This window comes from Cherax quadricarinatus, chromosome 11 (genome assembly GCF_038502225.1).
Source record: "Cherax quadricarinatus isolate ZL_2023a chromosome 11, ASM3850222v1, whole genome shotgun sequence".
Lineage (NCBI taxonomy): Eukaryota > Metazoa > Arthropoda > Malacostraca > Decapoda > Parastacidae > Cherax > Cherax quadricarinatus.
The window spans coordinates 35,242,095-35,264,434 of record NC_091302.1 but is presented as its reverse complement, the minus strand read 5'-3'; the positions used below and the strand labels follow the sequence as shown (position 1 = coordinate 35,264,434).

Genomic DNA, 22,340 nt, shown 5'->3' with positions numbered 1-22,340 from the left:
TGCCAAATAGGTAAACCTTGCGATTTTGGCTTAAATATCAACGTTCTTTTTACCGAATAAGACAAGTGAAAATTTGTGTATGCAATAATTTCGCAAAAATTATTCTAAACCTAACGAAAAAAAAATATATTTCATTGTGCTTGCTTATTATTAAATTATTGTAAACTTATCTAAAATATATTTAGTTGCATTAAGCTGAAGTAAATTGAGCTTGTTATAATAAGGTTAGGTAAGTTTTCTAAGGTACTTTTGGTACAAAATTATAAATTTTTACATTATCATAAATGAAAAAAACATATATATCTTTTAACGTATAAGAGAAAATGTGGGAAAGAACTTAATTTTAAATGAGTTGTTGCTAATTGACCAACTTTACCTATCCGACACGATATATATATGTATATATATATATATATATATATATATATATATATATATATATATATATATATATATATATATATATATATATATATATATATATATATATATATATATATATATATATATATATATATATATATATATATATATATATATATATATATATATATATATATATATATGTCGTGTATATATATATATATATATATATATATATATATATATATATATATATATATATATATATATATATATATATATATATATATATATATATATACATATATATATATATATGTATATATATATATATATATATATATATATATATATATATATATATATATATATATATATATATATATATATATATATATATATATATATATATATATATTCAATAAGATCAGAGTAAACAGGTGATTTCAGAATATGCAGAATCAGAGTGGTTGTTTTGCATATATATATATATATATATATATATATATATATATATATATATATATATATATATATATATATATATATATATATATATATATATATATATATATATATATATATATACACGTATCCAGAGCGGATGGTCTGCATCCATATTTCTATATCGTTTTTTAAGTGGGTTTCTCTTTGAAGGACACAGAGCGCAACTTGCGCTTTAAATGAGCCCAATGGACGCAGAGCATCGCCACCAGGGCGTTTTTCTGATGTTTATCTGAGTTTGTGTCGGTCAATGAGCAGGAAAAAAGCGTAGTGGAGGCTGCTTTCATTACAGCAGCAGCCTGATGATGAAGAAAGTGGGGGAGAGGGAGGAGAGATGAGGAGAGAGGGAGGCAAATGAAGGAGAGGAGGGACTGGTGAAGAGTGAGAGAAGATAGAGGAAGGTGGAAGGAAACGCAGGAGGTTGAGAGAAGGGAATCAGGGGAAGAGAGAGAGAGAGAGAGAGAGAGAGAGAGAGAGAGAGAGAGAGATAAAGGACAGGAAGAGGAGGGAGAGAGGAGAGGTAAAATGAGAAGAAGGAAGAGGGAGAGGGAGCAGAAGGGCAAGAAGAAAAGAAGAGAGAGGTGAGAGAATCCTGAAGAGAGGAAAGTATAATAGAGAGAGACGAGAAGCAGTAGGGAAATGCAGAAAGAGACAATAAAACAGCAAGAATAAGTAAAGAAGTACCAAAGAAGATAAAGAAGAGGAGAGAGGGAATAGTGGTCCAACTAGCCCAGAGAAGATGAGGTATTTACACTGGTCCAAACACCACATTCCACCAGGCTTACGGTCTCTGACAGCTGGACACTCAGCTACGTATCGCTCAAAGTAGTGTGAACATTTTACTCAAAGCTTACATGCTGTATAGGCAGAGTTGAAAGGTGCACTTACCGTAGTTGTGATCTGGGGCGTGGTTACAAGCTGACATGTATTTTTCTTCGTGGTATCAATTAGACATTCTTTTGCTTATGCTAGTTTTCCCGTGCATTAATTAAAGTTCTCCATTATGATCATTCCTGACCTCTGTGACTCTTGGAAGCATCTCCTTAACTAGACTGAATGTCACAGATGTTGTTACTGTGGTAACCTTGGAAAGTATGACAGTAAACGTTATAACTTTTGTGGTCTAGGAAATGTTCACAAGCCTTGACATTATTTCCAACACTGGGAAGGCCAAAATATCCTGCCAATTTGGGGGGAATTTGGGAGGACGTACACTCTTTTCCTAGCATTTCTGATATATTTTAGTAGATGAATTTAAAGATATTGAACTCACTTTTTTTTATTCAAAATTGGACACAAAGGCAATGTATCAGTACACTTTTCTATATGATAAAGAGAAGCAATGTTTTCCAATCATATTCCACCACGTAGTACTGAAATCAGTGAGCTTGAGCTGGGAACCTCTGCAGTGTCAGCTTGAGCTGGGAACCTCTGCAGTGTCAGCTTGAGCTGGGAACCTCTGCAGTGTCAGCCTGAGCTGGGAACATCTGCAGTGTCAGGCTGAGCTGGGAACCTCTGCAGTGTCAGGCTGTGCTGGGAACCTCTGCAGTGTCAGGCTGAGCTGGGAACCTCTGCAGTGTCAGCCTGAGCTGGGAACCTCTGCAGTGTCAGACTGAGGTTCGTGTCAGACTGAGCTGGGAACCTCTGCAGTGTCAGCCTGAGCTGGGAACCTCTGCAGTGTCAGCCTGAGCTGGAAACCTCTGCAGTGTCAGGCTGAGCTGGGAACCTCTGCAGTGTCAGACTGAGCTGGGAACCTCTGCAGTGTCAGCCTAAGCTGGGAGATTTCAGTAGTGTAAACCAGAGCTGGGAGACCCCAGTAGAGTCAGGCTGAGCTGGGAGACTTCAGTAGGACAGTGAGGATGTTGTCATTAATAATTCATCAGCTAGGACAGCTACAAAGGTTTCTTTCCAGTAAGCTCTGGAGTTACCATCTCTCAGCATGGCCGATGCTCTACACAGGAGAAATGGATTTTTTATGCAGATATCTCCAAAACTGTATAAAGAAAAGAGAAAAAAGAAAGAAAAATGAGGGAATGAGAAAGAGATGGATTCTTTGCCTGCCTGACCTGACCCATACTGAGGCTTCCCTCCCGTCTCCTTCTCTCCCCTACCCTTCTTTTTCTCTTGTGCCTCTCTAAATCCTTCCACTTTATTTCTATCTCATGTAATCCCTCATTTTTCTGTTACCATACCATTTTTCTATTCTTTTCGTCCCTGTCCTCCTTCCTCTATTCTCCTCTCTTGCTTTACCTCCCTCCTTCCTCTGTTCTTCTTTTTTCTATTATCATTATCTCCCATGTTTTCTTCCATTATCTGCTCTTCTTTGTCTCCTTTTATTCTTTCCTCCCATGATTTCTTCTTTGTACTATCCTCCTCCTCCCTTAAATGGCCTCTTCCCTCTACTCTCCTTCCGTACTCTATCCTTTTTGCCCTTTCATCCATTCTCCTCCATCTCTTCTATCCTTTCCTCCCATTCCTTCCTGCCTTTCTCATATATTCTCTCCTCTGCTTCTCCTCCCTATTCTTACTCTCTCCTCTTATCTCTGTCCTCTAAAAAAAATTGTTCCCAAGTATCTTTTTCAACTGTCAGTATTTGGATTAAAAAAAAAAATCAGAAAATTACCATTGCCATTAAAGTCTCCCTATTTCACGGCGTTAAAAATTTATGCCTTTTTGATCTGATATCCACTCGAAGCGAAGTACCTTGATGCTGGTGAGGGCTCTTGATGATAGGATCTGGAGCTATCCTCCTCTTCCTCGGCCGTTCAGAGGTAGGGCCTTGATGTTGGTGAGCGGCTCTTGATTCCAGGAATAGGAGCTGCGTAATTAAATAGAGGGGCTGGAGCGTGGGGAGAGAGCCTTCTGCTCTACTAATCTATTCTTAACTAAGATGGAATTAGAGATAACTTATCGTAGACGAGAGCTTCGATGTCAACCTCTGGGTTTCCTGTACTTGCCTAAGTGCTCCCATGTGCTCCCATGTACTACCGCGGGCCCCGAGTACTTTCATGTACTCTCATCTACTGCAATGGACACGCCCTGTACTCCTGTTTATTTACTTGTACCCCACTGTACTCCCTTGAACCTTCCTTCACTCCTATTTACTCCCTTGTAATCTAATGTACTCCCATGTATAATCCTTCACTCCTATGTACTCATTTGTGCTCCCTTCTACCCACCTGTACTCCATTGTAACCTCCTGTACTCCCTTGTACCTTCTTGTACTTCCTTGTACCCTCCTGTACTCCCTGTACATTCTTGTACTCCCCTGTACCCTCCTGTACTCCCTTCTTGTACCTTCTGTACTCCCTTGCACTCTCTTGTACTTTCTTTTGCCCTCTCGTGTTCCCTTGTACCCTCCTGTACTCCCTTGTACCCTCCTTTACTCCCTTGTACTTCCTTGTACCTTCCTGTACTCCCTGTGCATTCTTGTACTCCCCTGTACCCTCTTGTACTCCCTTGTGTCCTCTTTTACTCCATTTTACCATCTTGTACTTTCTTGTACTCTCCTGTATTCCCTTCCTGTACCTTCTGTACTCCTTGTACTCTCCTGTCCTCCCTTGCACCCTCCTGTACTCACTTGTACTTCCTCAGACCTTCCTGTACTCCTTGTACATTATTGTACTCCATTGTACCCTCCTGTACTCATTTGTGTCCTCCTGTACTCCCACCTACTCTTATGTACTCTCTTGTACCCTTCTGTACTCACTTGTACCCTCCTGTACTCACTTGTACCCTCCTGTACTCACTTGTACCCTTCTATACTCACTTGTACCCTCCTGTACTTTCTTGTACCCTCCCGTACCCACTTGTACCCTCCTGTACTCCCTTGCACCCTCCTGTACTCACTTATTCATTCTTGTACTCCACTATACCCTCTTGTACTCCTTTGTACTTCCTTATACCTTCCTGTACTCCTTGTACATTATTGTACTCCATTGTACCCTCCTGTACTCATTTGTGCCCTCCTGTACTCTCTTGTACCCTCCTGTACCCACTTGTACCCTCCTGTACTCACTTGTACCCTCCTGTACTCTCTTGTACCCTGCTGTACCCACTTGTACCCTCCTGTACTCAAGTGTACCCTCCTTTACTCACTTGTACCCTCATGTACTCACTTGTACCCTCCTGTACTCACTTGTACCCTCCTGTACTCACGTGTACCCTCATGTACTCACGTGTACACTCCTGTACTCTCTTGTACCCTCCTGTACTCTCTTGTACCCTCCTGTACCCACTTGTATCCTCCTGTACTCACTTGTACACTCCTGTACTTTCTTGTACCCTCCGGTACCCACTTGTGCCCTCCTGTACTCACGTGTACCCTCCTGTACTGTCTTGTACCTTTCTGTACCCACTTGTACCCTCCTGTACTCTCTTGTACCTCCCTGTACCCACTTTTACCCTCCTGTACTTACTCGTACCCTCCTGTACTCACATGTACCCTCCTGTACCCACTTGTGCCCTCCTGTACTCACTTGTACCCTCTTGTACTCACTTGTACCGCCCTGTACCTACTTGCACCCTCCTGTACCCACTTGTACCCTCCTGTACTGTCTTGTACCTTTCTGTACCCACTTGGTGGTGTGTTTGTTAGAGAAGTGGTGGTGTATTTGTTAGAGGAGAAATGGTGGCGTGTTTGTTAGAGAAGTGGTGGTGTGTTTGTTAGAGAAGTGGTGGTGTGTTTGTTGGAGAAGTGGTGGTGTGTTTGTTAGAGAAGTGGTGGTGTGTTTGTTAGAGAAGTGGTGGTGTATTTGTTAGAGGAGAAATGGTGGCGTGTTTGTTAGAGAAGTGGTGGTGTGTTTGTTAGAGAAGTGGTGGTGTGTTTGTTAGAGAAGTGGTGGTGTGTTTGTTAGGGAAGTGGTGGTGTGTTTGTTGGAGAAGTGGTGGTGTGTTTGTTAGAGAAGTGGTAGTGTGTTTGTTGGAGAAGTGGTGGTGTGTTTGTTAGGGAAGTGGTGGTGTGTTTGTTGGAGAAGTGGTGGTGTGTTTGTTAGAGAAGTGGTGGTGTGTTTGTTGGAGAAGTGGTGGTGTGTTTGTTAGAGAAGTGGTGGTGTGTTTGTTGGAGAAGTGGTGGTGTGTTTGTTAGAGAAGTGGTGGTGTGTTTGTTAGAGAAGTGGTGGTGTGTTTGTTAGAGAAGTGGTGGTGTGTTTGTTAGAGAAGTGGTGGTGTGTTTGTTAGAGAAGTGGTGGTGTGTTTGTTGGAGAAGTGGTGGTGTGTTTATTAGAGAAGTGGTGGTGTGTTTGTTAGAGAAGTGGTGGTGTGTTTGTTAGAGAAGTGGTGGTGTGTTTGTTAGAGAAGTGGTGGTGTGTTTATTAGAGAAGTGGTGGTGTGTTTGTTAGAGAAGTGGTGGTGTGTTTGTTAGAGAAGTGGTGGTGTGTTTGTTAGAGAAGTGGTGGTGTGTTTGTTGGAGCAGTGGTGGTGTGTTTGTTAGAGAAGTGGTGGTGTGTTTGTTAGAGAAGTGGTGGTGTGTTTGTTAGAGAAGTGGTGGTGTGTTTGTTAGAGAAGTGGTGGTGTGTTTGTTGGAGCAGTGGTGGTGTGTTTGTTAGAGAAGTGGTGTGATTGTTAGAGAAGTGATGGTGTGTTTGTTAGAGAAGTGGTGGTGTGTTTGTTAGAGAAGTGGTGGTGTGTTTGTTAGAGAAGTGGTGGTGTGTTTGTTAGAGAAGTGGTGGTGTGTTTGTTGGAGCAGTGGTGGTGTGTTTGTTGGAGAAGTGGTGGTGTGTTTGTTAGAGAAGTGGTAGTGTGTTTGTTACAGAAGTGGTGGTGTGTTTGTTAGGGAAGTGGTGGTGTGTTTGTTAGAGAAATGGTGGTGTGTTTGTTAGAGAAGTGGTGGTGTGTTTGTTAGAGAAGTGGTGGTGTGTTTGTTGGAGCAGTGGTGGTGTGTTTGTTAGAGAAGTGGTGGTGTGTTTGTTAGAGAAATGGTGGTGTGTTTGTTAGAGAAGTGGTGGTGTGTTTGTTAGAGAAGTGGTGGTGTGTTTGTTAAAGAAGTGGGTGTGTGTTTGTTAGAGAAGTGGTGGTGTGTTTGTTAGAGAAGTGGTGGTGTGTTTGTTAGAGAAATGGTGGTGTGTTTGTTGGAGCAGTGGTGGTGTGTTTGTTAGCGAAGTGGTGTGTTTGTTAGAGAAGTGGTGTGATTGTTAGAGAAGTGATGGTGTGTTTGTTAGAGAAGTGGTGGTGTGTTTGTTAGAGAAGTGGTGGTGTGACTGTTAGAGAAGTGGTGGTGTGTTTGTTAGAGAAGTGGTGGTGTGTTTGTTGGAGAAGTGGTGGCGTGTTTGTTAGGGAAGTGGTGCTGTGTTTGTTGGAGAAGTGGTGGTGTGTTTGTTGGAGAAGTGGTGGTGTGTTTGTTAGAGAAGTGGTGGTGTGTTTGTTAGAGAAGTGGTGGTGTGTTTGTTAGAGAAGTGGTGGTGTGTTTGTTAGAGAAGTGGTGGTGTGTTTGTTAGAGAAGTGGTGGTGTGTTTGTTGGAGAAGTGGTGGTGTGTTTATTAGAGAAGTGGTGGTGTGTTTGTTAGAGAAGTGGTGGTGTGTTTGTCAGAGAAGTGGTGTGTTTGTTAGAGAAGTGATGGTGTGATTGTTAGAGAAGTGATGGAGTGTTTGTAGGGAAGTGGTGGTGTGTTTGTTAGAGAAGTGGTGTGTTTGTTTGTTAGAGAAGTGGTGGTGTATTTGTCAGAGAAATGGTGGTGTGTTTGTTAGAGAAGTGATGGTGTGCTTGTTAGAAAAGTGGTGGTATGTTTGTTTGAGAAGTGGCGGTGTGTTTGTTAGAGAAGTAGTGATGTGTTTGTTAGAGAAGTGGTGGTGTGTTTGTTAGAGAAGTGGTGGTGTGTTTGTTAGAGAAGTGGTAACGTGTTTGTTAGAGAAGTGGTGGTATGTTTGTTAGAGAAGTGGTGGTGTGTTTGTTAGAGGAGAAGTAGTGATGTGTTTCTTAGGGAAGCGGTGGTGTGTTTGTTAGAGAAGTGATGGTGTGATTGTTAGAGAAGTGATGGTGTGTTTGTAGGGAAGTGGTGGTGTGTTTGTTAGAGAAGTGGTGTGTTTGTTTGTTAGAGAAGTGGTGGTGTATTTGTTAGAGAAATGGTGGTGTGTTTGTTAGAGAAGTGATGGTGTGCTTGTTAGAGAAGTGGTGGTGTGTTTGTTAGAGAAGTGGTGTGTTTGTTAGAGAAGTGATGGTGTGATTTTTAGAGAAGTGATGGTGTGTTTGTAGGGAAGTGGTGGTGTGTTTGTTAGGGAAGTGGTGGTGTGTTTGTTAGGGAAGTGGTGGTGTGTTTGTTAGAGGAGAAGTGGAGGTGTTTTTTTGTTAGCATGTGCAAGAGCATGCTAGCACACACACACACACACACACACACACACACACACACACACACACACACACACACACACACACACACACACACACACACACACACACACACACACTAGGGGGTCAAAGATTGCAGACCTCACTGATGGAAAAGGATCTTGGGGTGAGTACAACACCGAACATATCTACTTAAGTGGACATCAACCAAATAAATGCTGCGGCATACGGGCGACTAGCAAACCTAAGAATAGCATTCCGGCATCTCAATAAGGAATCGTTCAGGACCCTGTACACCGTTTATGTCAGGCCTATATTGGAGTATACAACACAAGTTTGGAACCCACACCTAGCTAAGCACGTAAGAAAATTAGAAAAAGTGCAAAGGTTTGCAACGAGACTAGTCCCGGAGTTAAGGCGCATCTCCTACGAGGAGAGGTTAAGGGAAATCGACATGACGATGCTAGAGGACAGAAATAATAGGGAGGACATGATAACAACATATAAAATACTGAGAGGAATCGAAAAAGTGGACAGGGACAGGATGTTTCAGAGATGGTACACAGCAACAAGGGGTCACAGTTGGACGTTGAAGACTCAGATGAATCACAGGGGTCTTAGGAAATATTTATTCAGTCTCAGAGTTGTCAAGAAGTGGAATAGTCTAGAAAGGGAGGTGGCGGAGGCAAGATCCACATATCGCTTTAAGAAGAGGTACGATAAAGCTCACAGAGCAGTGACCTAGTAGCGACCATTGAAGAGGCTAGGCCAAGAGCTATGAATATGCCCCTGCAAGCGCAATTAGGTGAGTACGCACAAACACACACACACAAACACACACACACACACACACACACACACACACACACACACACACACACACACACACACACACACACACACACACACACACAGAGGTATGATAAAGCTCACGGTTCAGGGAGAGTGACCTAGTAGCGACCAGTGAAGAGGCGGGGCCAGGAGCTTGGACTCGATCCCTGCAACCTCAACTAGGTGAGTACAACTAGGTGAGTACGTACACACACACACACACACACACACACACACACACACACACACACACACACACACACAAACTTAACAAACAGGATTCTGTAATAAAGTTGGTAGAATTACCGACAATATGTAAAGTAAAAGGACACAAGTGCAACTAATGTGACATTTATTGTGGCAACGTTTCGCTCTCCACTCTGGAAGTAGTGTTTGTTGTAGTACTCTGGAAGTAGTGTTTGTTGTAGTACTCTGGAATTAGAGTTTGTTGGAGTACTCTGGAAGTAGAGTTTGTTGGAGTACTCTGGAAGTAGAGTTTGTGTAGTACTCTGGAAGTAGAGTTTGCTGTAGTACTCTTGGAGTAGAGCTTTTTGTAGCACTCTGGAAGTAGAGTTTGTGAAGTATTCTGGACGCAAAGTCTGTTGTAGTACTCTAGAAGTAGAGTTTGTTGTAGTACTCTGGAAGTAGAGTTTGTGTAGCATTCTGGAAGTAGAGTTTGTGTACTACTCTGGAAGTAGAGTTTGTTGTAGTACTCTACCCTTGAAGCAGAGTTTGTTGTTGTACTCTGGAAATAGAGTTTGTTGTAGTGCTCTGGAAGTAGAGTTTGTTGTAGTACTCTGGAAGTAGAGTTTGTTGTAGTACTCTGGAAGTAGAGCTTGTTGTAGTACTCTGGAATTAGACTTTGTTGTAGTACTCTGGAATTGCAGTTTGTTGTAGTACTCTGGAAGTAGAGTTTGTGTAATACTCTGGATGTAGAGTTTGTTGTAGTGCTCTTGAGTTTGTTATAGTACTCTACTCTTGAAGTAGAGTTTTTTGTAGTACTCTGGAAGAAGAGTTTGTTGTAGTAATCTGGAAGTAGAGTTTGTGTAGTACTCTGGATGTAGAGTTTGTTGTAGTACTCTGGAAGTAGAGTTTGTTGTAATACTCTGGAAGTAGAATTTGTGTAGTACTCTAAAAGTAGAGTTTGTTGTAGTACTCTGGAAGTAGAGTTTGTGTATTACTCTGAAAGCAGAATTTGTGTAGTACTCTGGAAGTAGAGTTTGTTGGAGTACTTTTGGAGCAGAGTTTGTTGTAGTACTCTTGGAGTAGAACTTTTTGCAGTTCTCTGGAAGTAGAGTTTGTGTAGTACTCTGGACGCAAAGTTTGTTGTAGTACTCTGGAAGTAGAGTTTGTTGTAGTACTCTGGAAGTAGAGTTTGTGTACTACTCTGGAAGTAGAGTTTGTTGTAGTACTCTGCTCTTGAAGTACAGTTTGTTGTTGTACTCGGGAAGTAGAGTTTGTTGTAGAACTCTGGAAGTAGAGTTTGTTGTAGTACTCTGGAAATAGAGCTTGTTGTAGTACTCTGGAATTAGAGTCTGTTGTAGTACTCTGGAAGTGCAGTTTGTTGTAGTACTCTGGATATAGAGTTTGTTGTAGTACTCTGGATATAGAGTTTGTTGTAATACTCTGGAAGTAGAATTTGTTGTAGTACTCTGGAAGTAGAGTTTGTTGTAGCACTCTGAAAATAGAGTTTGTTGTAATACTCTGGAAGTAGAATTTGTTGTAGTACTCTGGAAGTAGAGTTTGTTGTAGCACTCTGGATATAGAGTTTGTTGTAATACTCTGGAAGTAGAATTTGTTGTAGTACTCTGGATATAGAGTTTGTTGCAGTACTCTGGAAGTAGAGTTTGTTATCACTAAATCCTTCAGTCCTCATCTACATTTTTTATTAATGTCTATATTCGTTTTTCCGTTGTCGTATGGAGTTTTTTTTTTTATCCCCTGATCTACGTTTAATGCCGGCAGTGGCAGGAGAAAGTGGAGGATGGGGAGAGAGCCTTCTGCTATGCTGGCCTTGCCTCAAGCCTCTAAATATCAGCAGATAGTTCTCTGTCGATATGTTAGTGGATGACAGCTCTCTGCAGACAGCCTACGTACGGAGTTTAAAGTCATCTGCTGTCTGCTCTTTCTATAAGAGGCCTCTTCCTTTCTGACTTCCTTCCTCCCTCCCTTTCTGCCTCCCTGCCATCCTCTTCCTCTCCCTACCCTTCCATACCCTTGCCTACCCACCACCAGCTATCTGGAACCACCTTCCTAACCACTTAACTTACAGCTAACCTGTCAATAACCAGCTGGTCAGTGCATTAAAACTTACTGCAAGTTGCAGTGTTTCCTCAGTGGTGCTTCCTCAGTGGTGCCTCCTCAGTGATGCTTCCTCTGTGGTGCTTCCTCAGTGGTGCTTCCTCAGTGGTGCCTCCTCAGTGGTGCTTCCCCAGTGGTGCTTCCCCAGTGGTGCTTCCTCTGTGGTGCTTCCTCAGTGGTGCTTCCTCAGTGGTGCTTCCTATGTGGTGCTTCCTCAGTGGTGCTTCCTCAGTGGTGTTTCCTCAGTGATGCTTCCTCTGTGGTGCTTCCTCAGTGGTGCTTCCTCAGTGGTGTTTCCTCAGTGATGCTTCCTCAGTGGTGCCTCCTCAGTGGTGTTTCCTCAGTGATGCTTCCTCTGTGGTGCTTCCTCAGTGGTGCTTCCCCAGTGGTGCTTCCTCTGTGGTGCTTCCCCAGTGGTGCTTCCTCTGTGGTGCTTCCTCAGTGGTGCTTCCTCAGTGGTGCTTCCTATGTGGTGCTTCCTCAGTGGTGCTTCCTCAGTGGTGTTTCCTCAGTGATGCTTCCTCAGTGGTGCTTCCTCAGTGGTGCTTCCTCAGTGGTGCTTCCTCAGTGATGCTTCCTCAGTGGTGCTTCCTCAGTGGTGCTTCCTAAGTGGTGCTTCCTCAGTTTTGCTTCACCAATGGTGATTCCTCAGTGGTGTCTTCCTCAGTGGTGCTTCCTCAGTGGTGCTTCCTCAGTGGTGCTTCCTCAGTGGTGCTTCCTCAGTGGTGTCTTCCTCAGTGGTGCTTCCTCAGTGGTGCTTCCTCAGTGGTGCTTCCTAAGTGGTGCTTCCTCAGTTTTGCTTCACCAATGGTGATTCCTCAGTGGTGTCTTCCTCAGTGGTGTCTTCCTCAGTGGTGCTTCCTAAGTGGTGCTTCCTCAGTTTTGCTTCACCAATGGTGATTCCTCAGTGGTGTCTTCCTCAGTGGTGTCTTCCTCAGTGGTGCTTCCTCTGTGGTGCTTCCTCAGTGGTGCTTCCTCAGTTGTGCTTCCTCAGTGGTGGTGGAGAGGAGGATAGTGATGACCAGGGTGGTAGGGAGGGAGAGGACCAGAGGAAGAGGAAGGGAAGGGTACAGAGGAAGAGGGGAGGAGGGACAACAGAGGGAAGAAGGGAGGAGCGAAGCATAAGAAGCAGGGGGACATATAAATAAATGAAAAAATGTGTCGATTATTATTATTGTTATAATAATAATAATAATAATAATAATAATAATAATAATAATAATAATAATAATAATAATAATAATAATAATAATAATAATAATAATAATAATAATAGTAATAATAATAATAATAATAATAATAATAATAATTATTATTATTATTATTATTATTATTATTATTATTATTATTATTATTATTCGTTTCTTCTATTTACATATTCTCTTTCAATTTCAACTTCGAGAATTTAATCTTAAAGAATAAACACATCCTGCCCCTCCTCCCCCTCCTCCACCTCCTCCCCCTCCTCCCCCTCCTCCCTCTCCTCCCCCTCCTCCCCCTCCTCCCCCCTTTCCCTGCTCTCCCGTTCTATGAACAGTAAATAGGTGATAGTCAACTGATCTGGGTTGCATCCTGGGGGAGAGACTGAAGAAGACCTGTGGAAATAAGCCCCAGTGCCTGGCTTGGCTGACCTGGGTTACGATAGTTTCACCTGGGTTACACTGGTTTATCCTGGGTTAGGCTGGCTAATCCTGGGTTACATTGGTTTATCCTGGGTTACTCTGGCTTATCCTGGGTCATGCTAGCTTATCCTGGGTTATGCTGGCTTATTCTGGGTTACGCTGGCTTATCCTGGGTTGCGCTGGTTTAACCTGGGCTACGCTGGTTTATCCTGGGCTACGCTGGCTTATCCTGGGTTACGTTGGTATATCCTGGGTTACACTGGTTTATCCTGAGTTACGCTAGTTTATCCTGGGTTAGGCTGGTTTATCCTGGGTTACGCGGGTTTATCCTGAGTTATGCTGGTTTATCCTGGGTTAGGCTGGCTAATCCTGGGTTACATTGGTTTATCCTGGGTTACTCTGGCTTATCCTGGGTCATGCTAGCTTATCCTGGGTTATGCTGGCTTATTCTGGGTTACGCTGGCTTATCCTGGGTTGCGCTGATTTAACCTGGGCTACGCTGGTTTATCCTGGGCTACGCTGGCTTATCCTGGGTTACGTTGGTATATCCTGGGTTACGCTGGTTTATTCTGAGTTACGCTAGTTTATCCTGGGTTAGGCTGGTTTATCCTGGGTTACGCGGGTTTATCCTGAGTTATGCTGGTTTATCCTGGGTTAGGCTGGCTAATCCTGGGTTACATTGGTTTATCCTGGGTTACTCTGGCTTATCCTGGGTCATTCTAGCTTATCCTGGGTTATGCTGGCTTATTCTGGGTTACGCTGGCTTATCCTGGGTTGCGCTGATTTAACCTGGGCTACGCTGGTTTATCCTGGGCTACGCTGGCTTATCCTGGGTTACGTTGGTATATCCTGGGTTACGCTGGTTTATCTTGAGTTACGCTAGTTTATCCTGGGTTACGCGGGTTTATCCTGAGTTATGCTGGTTTATCCTGGGTTACGCTGGTTTATCCTGGGTTAGGCTGGTTTATCCTGGGTTACGCTGGTTTGTCTTTGGTTACTAAATCTGCAGTTAACTAATCCGAATGAAAAAATCGTTTAAATTTCTTTTTCCTTCTTCTCCTCCTCCTCCACCTCCTCTTTCTTCTTTTTTTTCATCTCCTCTTTCCCCTCCTTCTCTTCTCATTCTTCTCCTTCTCTTCCTCCTCCTTCTTCCTCTCCTCATCTCCCCCTCTTCTTCCTCCTTCTTCCTCTCCTCATCTCCCCCTCTTCCTCCTCCTTCTTCCTCTCCTCCAATTTTCACGGTAATATGTCTCCGTAGGCCTACCATAAAAATGGGGATTGATGTAGCGGCCTCCGGATCCCTCCTCTAAGCCCTCCTTTACAGAAGACTCAATTATTTCCTTTATTCGTAATAAAGTTACGCATTTAATTTACTCTCAGCTGTTTATATGCTGTGGTTTTCCTCAGGCGGGAGACAAGAAATTAGAAAAAAAAACTAGGTTTGCGCATAAATTCCGCGTCGCTGAAGTCAACGCCAAGAAATCCGACTCGAGAAATCGAACGTACGCGTGGTGATGACGTTATCTTAATTGTTGGAACGTCCGCTCTGGCCTTGCATTCACTGATAGTCTTCACAAACGCTTCAGGGAAAAAAAAAATCCTGTCACTCCCGCATCTATTTTTTTTTCTCTCTTTTCTCTCATTCGTCTCACTTCTTGGCGAGGGCGTTACCTCGTTATCTCCAGCAGAACCTCAATAGATACTTGATAAAGACACGTAATAAGCCCTGCATGGGAAATATTGATTTGCTTTTGAGACCTTAATGGAGGTCCCAGACCAGTGAAGCCTTTTTTTTTTCTTGGAGGAAGGACAGGGGTGAGATACGGTACTCAGGCCGTGATTGGTGGATCCAGTCAAGTTAATTGAGAAGCGCCGCTGATTGGTAGGGTCTGGTCACGTGGGGTAGTTAGGGGAAGCTGATTGGCAGGACACGTGTCAGCACCATGTAGTGGTCGTGTTATGTTGTCAGTAGTGGTCATATTATGTTGTCAGTAGTGGTCATATTATGTTGTCAGTAGTGGTCATGTTATGTTGTCAGTAGTGGTCATGTTATGTTGTCAGTAGTGGTCATGTTATGTTGTCAGTAGTGGTCATGTTATGTTGTCAGTAGTGGTCATGTTATGTTGTCAGTAGTGGTCATATTATGATGTCAGTAGTGGTCATATTATGTTGTCAGTAATGGTCATATTATGTTGTCAGTAGTGGTCATATTATGTTGTCAGTAGTGGTCATATTATGTTGTCAGTAGTGGTCATGTTATGTTGTCAGTAGTGGTCATATTATGATGTCAGTAGTGGTCATGTTATGTTGTCAGTAGTGGTCATGTTATGTTGTCAGTAGTGGTCATATTATGTTGTCATCAAGTACTAATTTGGCAAAATTGGTCTGGCGATGTAGTCAGCACTTGGTGCTTGACAGGTAAGGTAACTTGTCGTACCGGCGACAAGATCACGTCTCCGGTATGACAAGTGAAACTTGGGTCAGTTTCACATTGTTGCTGGGCAGAGTACGTGTCAATTTTCCAATTATGGTTGAAAAATAAATGAGATATTAGTATCTAGGTAATCACCTGAGAAAGACTGTTGTTTGGACTCAGATTATTAACGCAGGTTTATCTTACATAAGTGAAAGCTTGAGTTAGTTTTATTTTGTGTAGGTCACAACTTGCCAGTTATATTCAACACATTAAGTGGTTTACTATTTGTTAACTTAGGAATACTCTCTCTAAACGTCTTCAAAATTACAGCGCTTTGCTTACTTCTATGCTATGTAGATTCAAATTTATCAATGTTATTGAACAAATCAGTATATTAGTTTCTGTGTTACAACTCGAGAATGCATCTTTTAAAAGGCTTCAAACTTTCGGCGTTGGTAAAACTTAAAAGAAACTTCGGATTGGTTTTGGGATGTGTTGTTGCCAATTTGCTAAGCTAAATAAAGATTAATTGGGGTTACGAGATTCAGTGATCGCACAGTGACCGAATTACACCTAGGTAATGCGATATTCCTTTTCCAATTGGGAAGCCTGTTCTGAGATTAAGCCGCAGCGTGATGCTTCCAGGAACCACTGAAAGATACGCCTGGACTGGATGTCTCGTCTGCATTTATGTATTCTGATGGTGGACACGCTAGACACATACCACGAATAACAGAAGTCTTTATTATTGGTTTTTTCACCTGTGGTTCCAGACTTAGGGGACAGCCTGGTACCATCAACCATCCTGCTGACAGAGTAACACTGTCTCCTGTCTTACTGACACTCCGAAAATAGACGTCTTCCCTGTTTAATGTACTTTTTTATATTACCTGTTTCCAAATTTGGAGCAGTCATCTTGGTGCCTTGTGTTTTCCTGCTCTCTCTCTCTCTCTCTCTCTCCCTCTCTCTCTCTCTCTCTCTCTCTCTCTCTCTCTCTCTCTCTCTCTCTCTCTCTCTCTCTCTCTCTATCTCTCTCTCTCTCTCTCTCTCTCTCTCTCTCTCTCTCTCTCTCTACCCTTCAATGTTTTTGAAACAACCCCCCCAATCTCTTTTTTTCCCTAGTATCTCATCACTTTCCCCTCTTCTCCCCTTTCCATTGTATCTTCCTATTACTCTCCCCCATCCCCCATTCGTTCTCTTGTACCTCCCCTCTTCTCTCATTCTCTCAGAGCCAACCAGCTTGTCTTCCCCAACTAATTGAAACAAAACACTAATTACTCTAAGTAAATACACAAAGCAGACTACATCTAGTCACAAGATGCTCTCCATCCCTTCCTCTTCTCTCTCTCCTCTCTACCTATTTCCCTTCCAACGGTAACGGCGGTGGTTGTAACCACGAAGTGAGACACATGTACAGTGTTGTGATATAGTGAGTGCACATGTGCCTCATTTCGCATTTCTCTGCATTCTATATCAAATCTTGTCAAGTTTGGAAGAGTTTCTCTGAATCACTTTGTTAATTATGTCTTGGATTCTCAATAAAAGTGTTACATTTTCTATTTGAAGTACCTTAGCTGATGTACTAGTGTATTATGCATATTAATGGCATAAAGCGTACATGGGTGTACATATGGAATGTGGGTGTACATGTCTACGTACACCCATGACACAGTCGTCAGATGGCTTCTTCCCAGACTTACTGTTACTCTTCACAGCCTCACTGTTGCTCCTGGGTATTGCAGCATGGTTTCAACCATGCTGCAATACCCCTACGGGTTTAGTGCTTCCATGTGATAATAATAATAATAATAATAATAATAATAATAATAATAATAGTTATTATTATTATTATTATTATTATTATTATTATTATTATTATTATTATTATTATTATTATTATTATTATCATTATTATTATTATAATCTGAAAAAATATTTCTTATAAGTATTTTAGTGCCATTATTATGAGCTGTTTATAGTGCCATCTAAATGAACTGAATTTATTGCTGACGCTATCTAATTTTAATTATTTTTTCTCCTAATATATATTATATTTAGAGAGAGAGAGAGAGAGAGAGAGAGAGAGAGAGAGAGAGAGAGAGAGAAAGACAAACACAGATGGAAGAGACACAGTGAGAATGAGACATCAATCAATCAGTCAGCACTAACCTCTTCCCCCTCCTCCGTCTCTTACAGAGATGCAGTCGTACACACGACCCACCTTCCTGCCAGCACCTCTCACACCCACCAGGTCCTCCACTGACGCTCACCCTCCACCCCAAGGACACACCTCAAAGGTCAATCGTTCCCTGAGGTCAGAGATCACCAACACCACTCCCTGAGGGCGGGGGTCCAAGGTCACCCGTGCCCTGAGATCCAGGGCAACGCGTGCCCTTAGGTCAAAGTTCACGCATGCCCTGAAATTTAAGTTTATCACTACACCCTGTGATGGTAGGTCACCAATTTCATGAGGTCAAAGGCCTTTTGCCAACATTCCCTGAGGTCATTTCCTGAGATCAGAGGTAGCTGCCAACTGACCCTGAGGTCGTTTGCTGAAGTCAAATGTCACTGCCAACAGGCCTTGATGTCATTTTCTAGGGCCAAAGGTCACTGCAAACAAGCCTGTAGTCAAACGTCAATTTTTTAATCTATAATTGTCTGTATAATTAAGACTACACAGATACCAATTGAAAAAAATATGTCGTACCATAGAACACAAAATTTTCTCCGAAATTCTTCAACGGTCTGTGATGTTAAACAAAATGAAGATTATTTTCAGAAATAAACCTTTCAGCAATACCTTAGAGTGTGCTCTAAATATTATTATTTTTTTCAGACACAATAAATACCTTATGGCAATGATTAAAGTTAATTTCACTGAAACAGATCTCCAGAGCTCGAGCGAAGTGTGACGGTGATCTTCTGGCCCTGAGGGATGTGTCTGCATTTATTTTCATACAGTTTTGTATAGCGATATTGAGATGTGACAATAAATAGCTGCCATGCAACATGAGTATGTCGAACTGTAATGTTCTTGTTGCTGTCTTTCAGTGAATGCTCGAGCATTTAGCCAACGATATCGTCACTAGTAGGAGCGTTGGGAGAGTTTATCTAGATCTATTGCTACAGCAAGCAAATTTTTGCTGCATTTAACATAATATATCGCTCTACCAAACAGGTTTGTATTAATGCATTTTTGCAACGTGTAATAAACGATGTCGTTGTGCCGGCCAGGTTTCTGCAGCATATTGTTGTTAATAACCACAGCATGAGTCGTTCTGAGCCCCACCTCACAATGTCCTGGGATGAAACATTGCTTAAACTGAACTGAAACATGAGAGTGAACAAGCGTTCCTAAGCATGACAGATGAACCTCGCCATCAAAAAGGTGAGCAGGGATGCTAACACCCAACCTGGGTCGTTCCCAGCTCATCCCTCAAATGCCAAACAAAGTCCCAGGGTGGAAATAAACGGACCGGTATTTGACGCTGCAGTCAGAATAAGAAGCTACAAAAGTGTTATTATGTCACAATGTCTAGAGTGGAGTGAGACGTGGGCATTCCCCATCAAGGCAAGTACAGAAATCTATTCTGCAATTTGACCGGTGAAGAGAAACTGAACAGCAGCATACAGTGCGTCTCGGATCCAATATTTACACATGCTACATCTGCTAAATATATTAGGGAACGTCGATTTGGCTACATCTGATATTTTTTCTTTTGCTGACAATTTAATAGCTGCCTGTTGATAGTTTGCTGCATTTGTTTTGTTGTGACAATGAAGCCTTATGACTTATGCAAGAAAGCAAATAAATGATGTAAAAGATGTGTCCTTGAGTGCTTTTGAGTAGTTGTGAGAGGGAAAGTGAAAAGGGCGACGGGAGAAAGTCGCGTCGCGGAAGGAAAATAAGTTTGAAGAGAAAGTGATTATGTGACAAGAAAGAAAACTGATGTGATATCAAAATAAACGTCCGAAAAAGTTTTTTTTTTGTGAAAAGGAAATGAAGAATCTGGGGTGAGAGAAGGGAAAGTTAATCAGTAAAAAGTTTATAAAAAAAATAAATTTACTTTGCAAACGAAATTATTGAAATATTGTTTGGAATATAGAATATATCGATTAGAAAAAAATATGTACGTAAAAGAGATAGAGTAAAATAAACAGAAAAAGGCAAAAAAAATAAAAAAAGGAAGGAAGTACAAATGTGAATGAAACGCGAGTGATGAGAAATAAGCTCATACATATTTAGAGCTTTTTGGTTAAATGTAATAAAGGTAATAACGATGATAATTCTAACCATAATAATGATCGTAATAATGAATATTATTAAAATAGCAGTGACAGAATGAAAGATGACGAATGCGGGGAAGGAAAACAGAAATAAGAAATTAAATGAGAGAAAAAAAACGAAGGAGCGAAGAGAGGAAGCGACAATAATTGTCGCAAGGTGAAATAAAGAAAGTAAGTAGAAAGGCAGTGATAGTAGGAATAAGTAAAAGCCACGCAGTACAAAACAAAAGAAAAAGAAAGGCGTATAAAACTCGTGAGAGACAAGAAAATGAATCATAGTCGAATAAACTTAAATAAAGGGGTAATGTGCATTTGTAAAATGTTTAAGTTTCTGAGTGGCAAGAAAGGAACAACTTGTCAGGTGTATAAAGTGATATCATGTATGCATAAGAAATATTAAAGTGAATATACCCCTTAGAGAGGAACATTCTGATGCATATCACGTAATCAAAATAGTTTTAGTGTCACACCCTCTATGCCAAAGTAATATTTTTTTTCATGTGTGTGTGTGTGTGTGTGTGTGTGTGTGTGTGTGTGTGTGTGTGTGTGTGTGTGTGTGTGTGTGTGTGTGTTTGTGTGTCTACGCGTGCTTAAAAAGAAAAGAGAAGAATAACAAAAATAAATACGTCTGACATCGGCACATCTCCAGTGACGTCGTAGCCTCGTGCCTCAAGGTGCCAGATAGTGCAGTTTTTTTTTTTTAAGCACGCACTCAGTGCCCCACTTGAATAATGAATAAGTCTGAAAACAAAATATATATACATAAGTCCCTGGTTTGATGCTCGTATACAATAAGTGTCTTCCTTGTGTTATAATGTACAGCTGTAGAGGCGTATTTGTGTTGAAGGAAATATGTCCTTTTAGAATAAAACAACAAAAACCTTTTGACTTTCCCGGCTGTTTACAGTATGTGTGATACAGCACTTATGTCCTTGTTGAATGGAACTCTTCATATATTAAACCCCCCCTCCCCGACATGTGATGATAATTAACTTGTGGACCACCATGTGATTGACTTTGTGATTTATTTTCAGTCCGTAAGTGTTATTCATCCCTTTTCTTGCAACATGTGTGTGGCGGAGACACTAGAGAATTTGCAGAAAAAAAATAGCAGTGGTGGTATATTTTGCAGAGATCTGACCAAAGATTTATACATATTTTCTAATCTTTTTTTTCTCTCTCTTTTTGTACTCCCACATTTTTTTCTTTTTGGTTAGAGTTTTACGTCATGGTTCTGGTCAGAAAGCAGGCAAGTTATTTTCGGTAATTTACGGTGGTTTAAGTTTAAAAAACCTTGTGGTGATATTTTTAATGTGAACCTCTGACAAGGCATGATTTATTTTAGCAGTGTTACAGTTCTTCTCTGGTGAAGCATCAATGCTACGAGAAAAATATGAAAAGGGAAAAATAAATCTCGCTCCGCCCATTTACCCAAAAAAAAAAAATATATTAAAAAATAATCAGTGATGGTTAAGTGAGCGTTGCTAAACTAGGCTCTCACATGACAGCTGAGAGTCGAGGAGGCAGTATTTACCCACTCAGCTGTGGAATCAACTTATTTCCCACCAATAAGGATTCTCGATTTTCCTGAGGAAGCCAGTCAGCGGTAAGATACGATTTTGTGTGTGCTTCCTCGAGAGAGCCAATGACCAGTAACAATGTCACAGTGCACAACCAGCCATTGATTTTATACTTGAAAGAAATTTTAAAAAATCGATTCATACCAGGCTCAAAAAATAATTAAAAGAGTACCAGCTTTGACAGCAGTAGAATGTAGTGATAACATAGAAATGAACGCATTTTAAGTTTGATAGAGAAAGAGATTATGTTGTATATTGTAAATATGTCACTAACATGTATCCGACTGTACATAACTTAGATAAGAGTTGCAGCGCTTTTTTCTAGGGAAGTGAAATAAGAATTAGTTTGTGCTCAGAACTTGTTACATGCAAAAAAAAAAAAAAATCCCTTTCTACTAATTCTAATTTCAGTTTCATTTACACATTATCTGGCTTTTGTTCTTCTCGTCATTCATGTTTTCTTTCACTTTTATCAATACCTCCTAATATTTAAGGATTTAGCTAATATACGTATAGTTTTTAAATTTCAATTTGCGTGTTTTTTTTTTTTTTTTAATTTTTCTAATTCCTATAACAGTTTCACTTTCTTTTGTTTTATTTCTTAGGAAAAGAAATTGTTATGACTGATTTTAAGTTACACAATTTCTCAGGAATCTACTTTTTCCCTAATCCATTTTCGTTTTTTCCCTAACTGTAACATCATCATCATCATCCTACTTTCACCTTTCTTCTCCCACAGCTACAATTGTCAAGAAGATATTAAAGAACCGTAGTTTTAGAGGCAATTTAAAGGAGGAAATCCCGCCTTAGCTGCATAGTACTAACGCCTATGTCGACTTGACTACCATAACAGCCGAAGCGTAGTGCTCCTGATCTCACCACACAACAACAGCTGAAGTGCAGTTAGTGTCCTGAGCTGACCACACAACAACAACTGAAGTGCAGTTAGTGTCCTGAGCTGACCACACAACAACAACTGAAGTGCAGTTAGTGTCCTGAGCTGACCACACAACAACAACTGAAGTGCAGTTAGTGTCCTGAGCTGACCACACAACAACAACTGAAGTGCAGTTAGTGTCCTGAGCTGACCACACAACAACAACTGAAGTGCAGTTAGTGTCCTGAGCTGACTACACAACAACAACTGAAGTGCA

At 41.3% G+C, this 22,340-nt stretch overlaps 1 protein-coding gene across 1 annotated transcript in view; it reads left to right on the top strand.

The window, feature by feature from the left end:
• The window catches only part of LOC128687454 (roundabout homolog 2-like), a 437,018-nt gene extending 415,302 nt beyond the window's left edge, over positions 1–21,716 (top strand). Inside the window, exon 21 of the mRNA XM_070083865.1 lies at positions 17,516–21,716. Within this exon, the coding sequence (XP_069939966.1) occupies positions 17,516–17,661 (146 nt within the window). The 3' untranslated portion in view covers positions 17,662–21,716. The remainder of the gene's footprint in view (positions 1–17,515) is intronic.
• Positions 21,717–22,340: the final 624 nt, after the last annotated feature.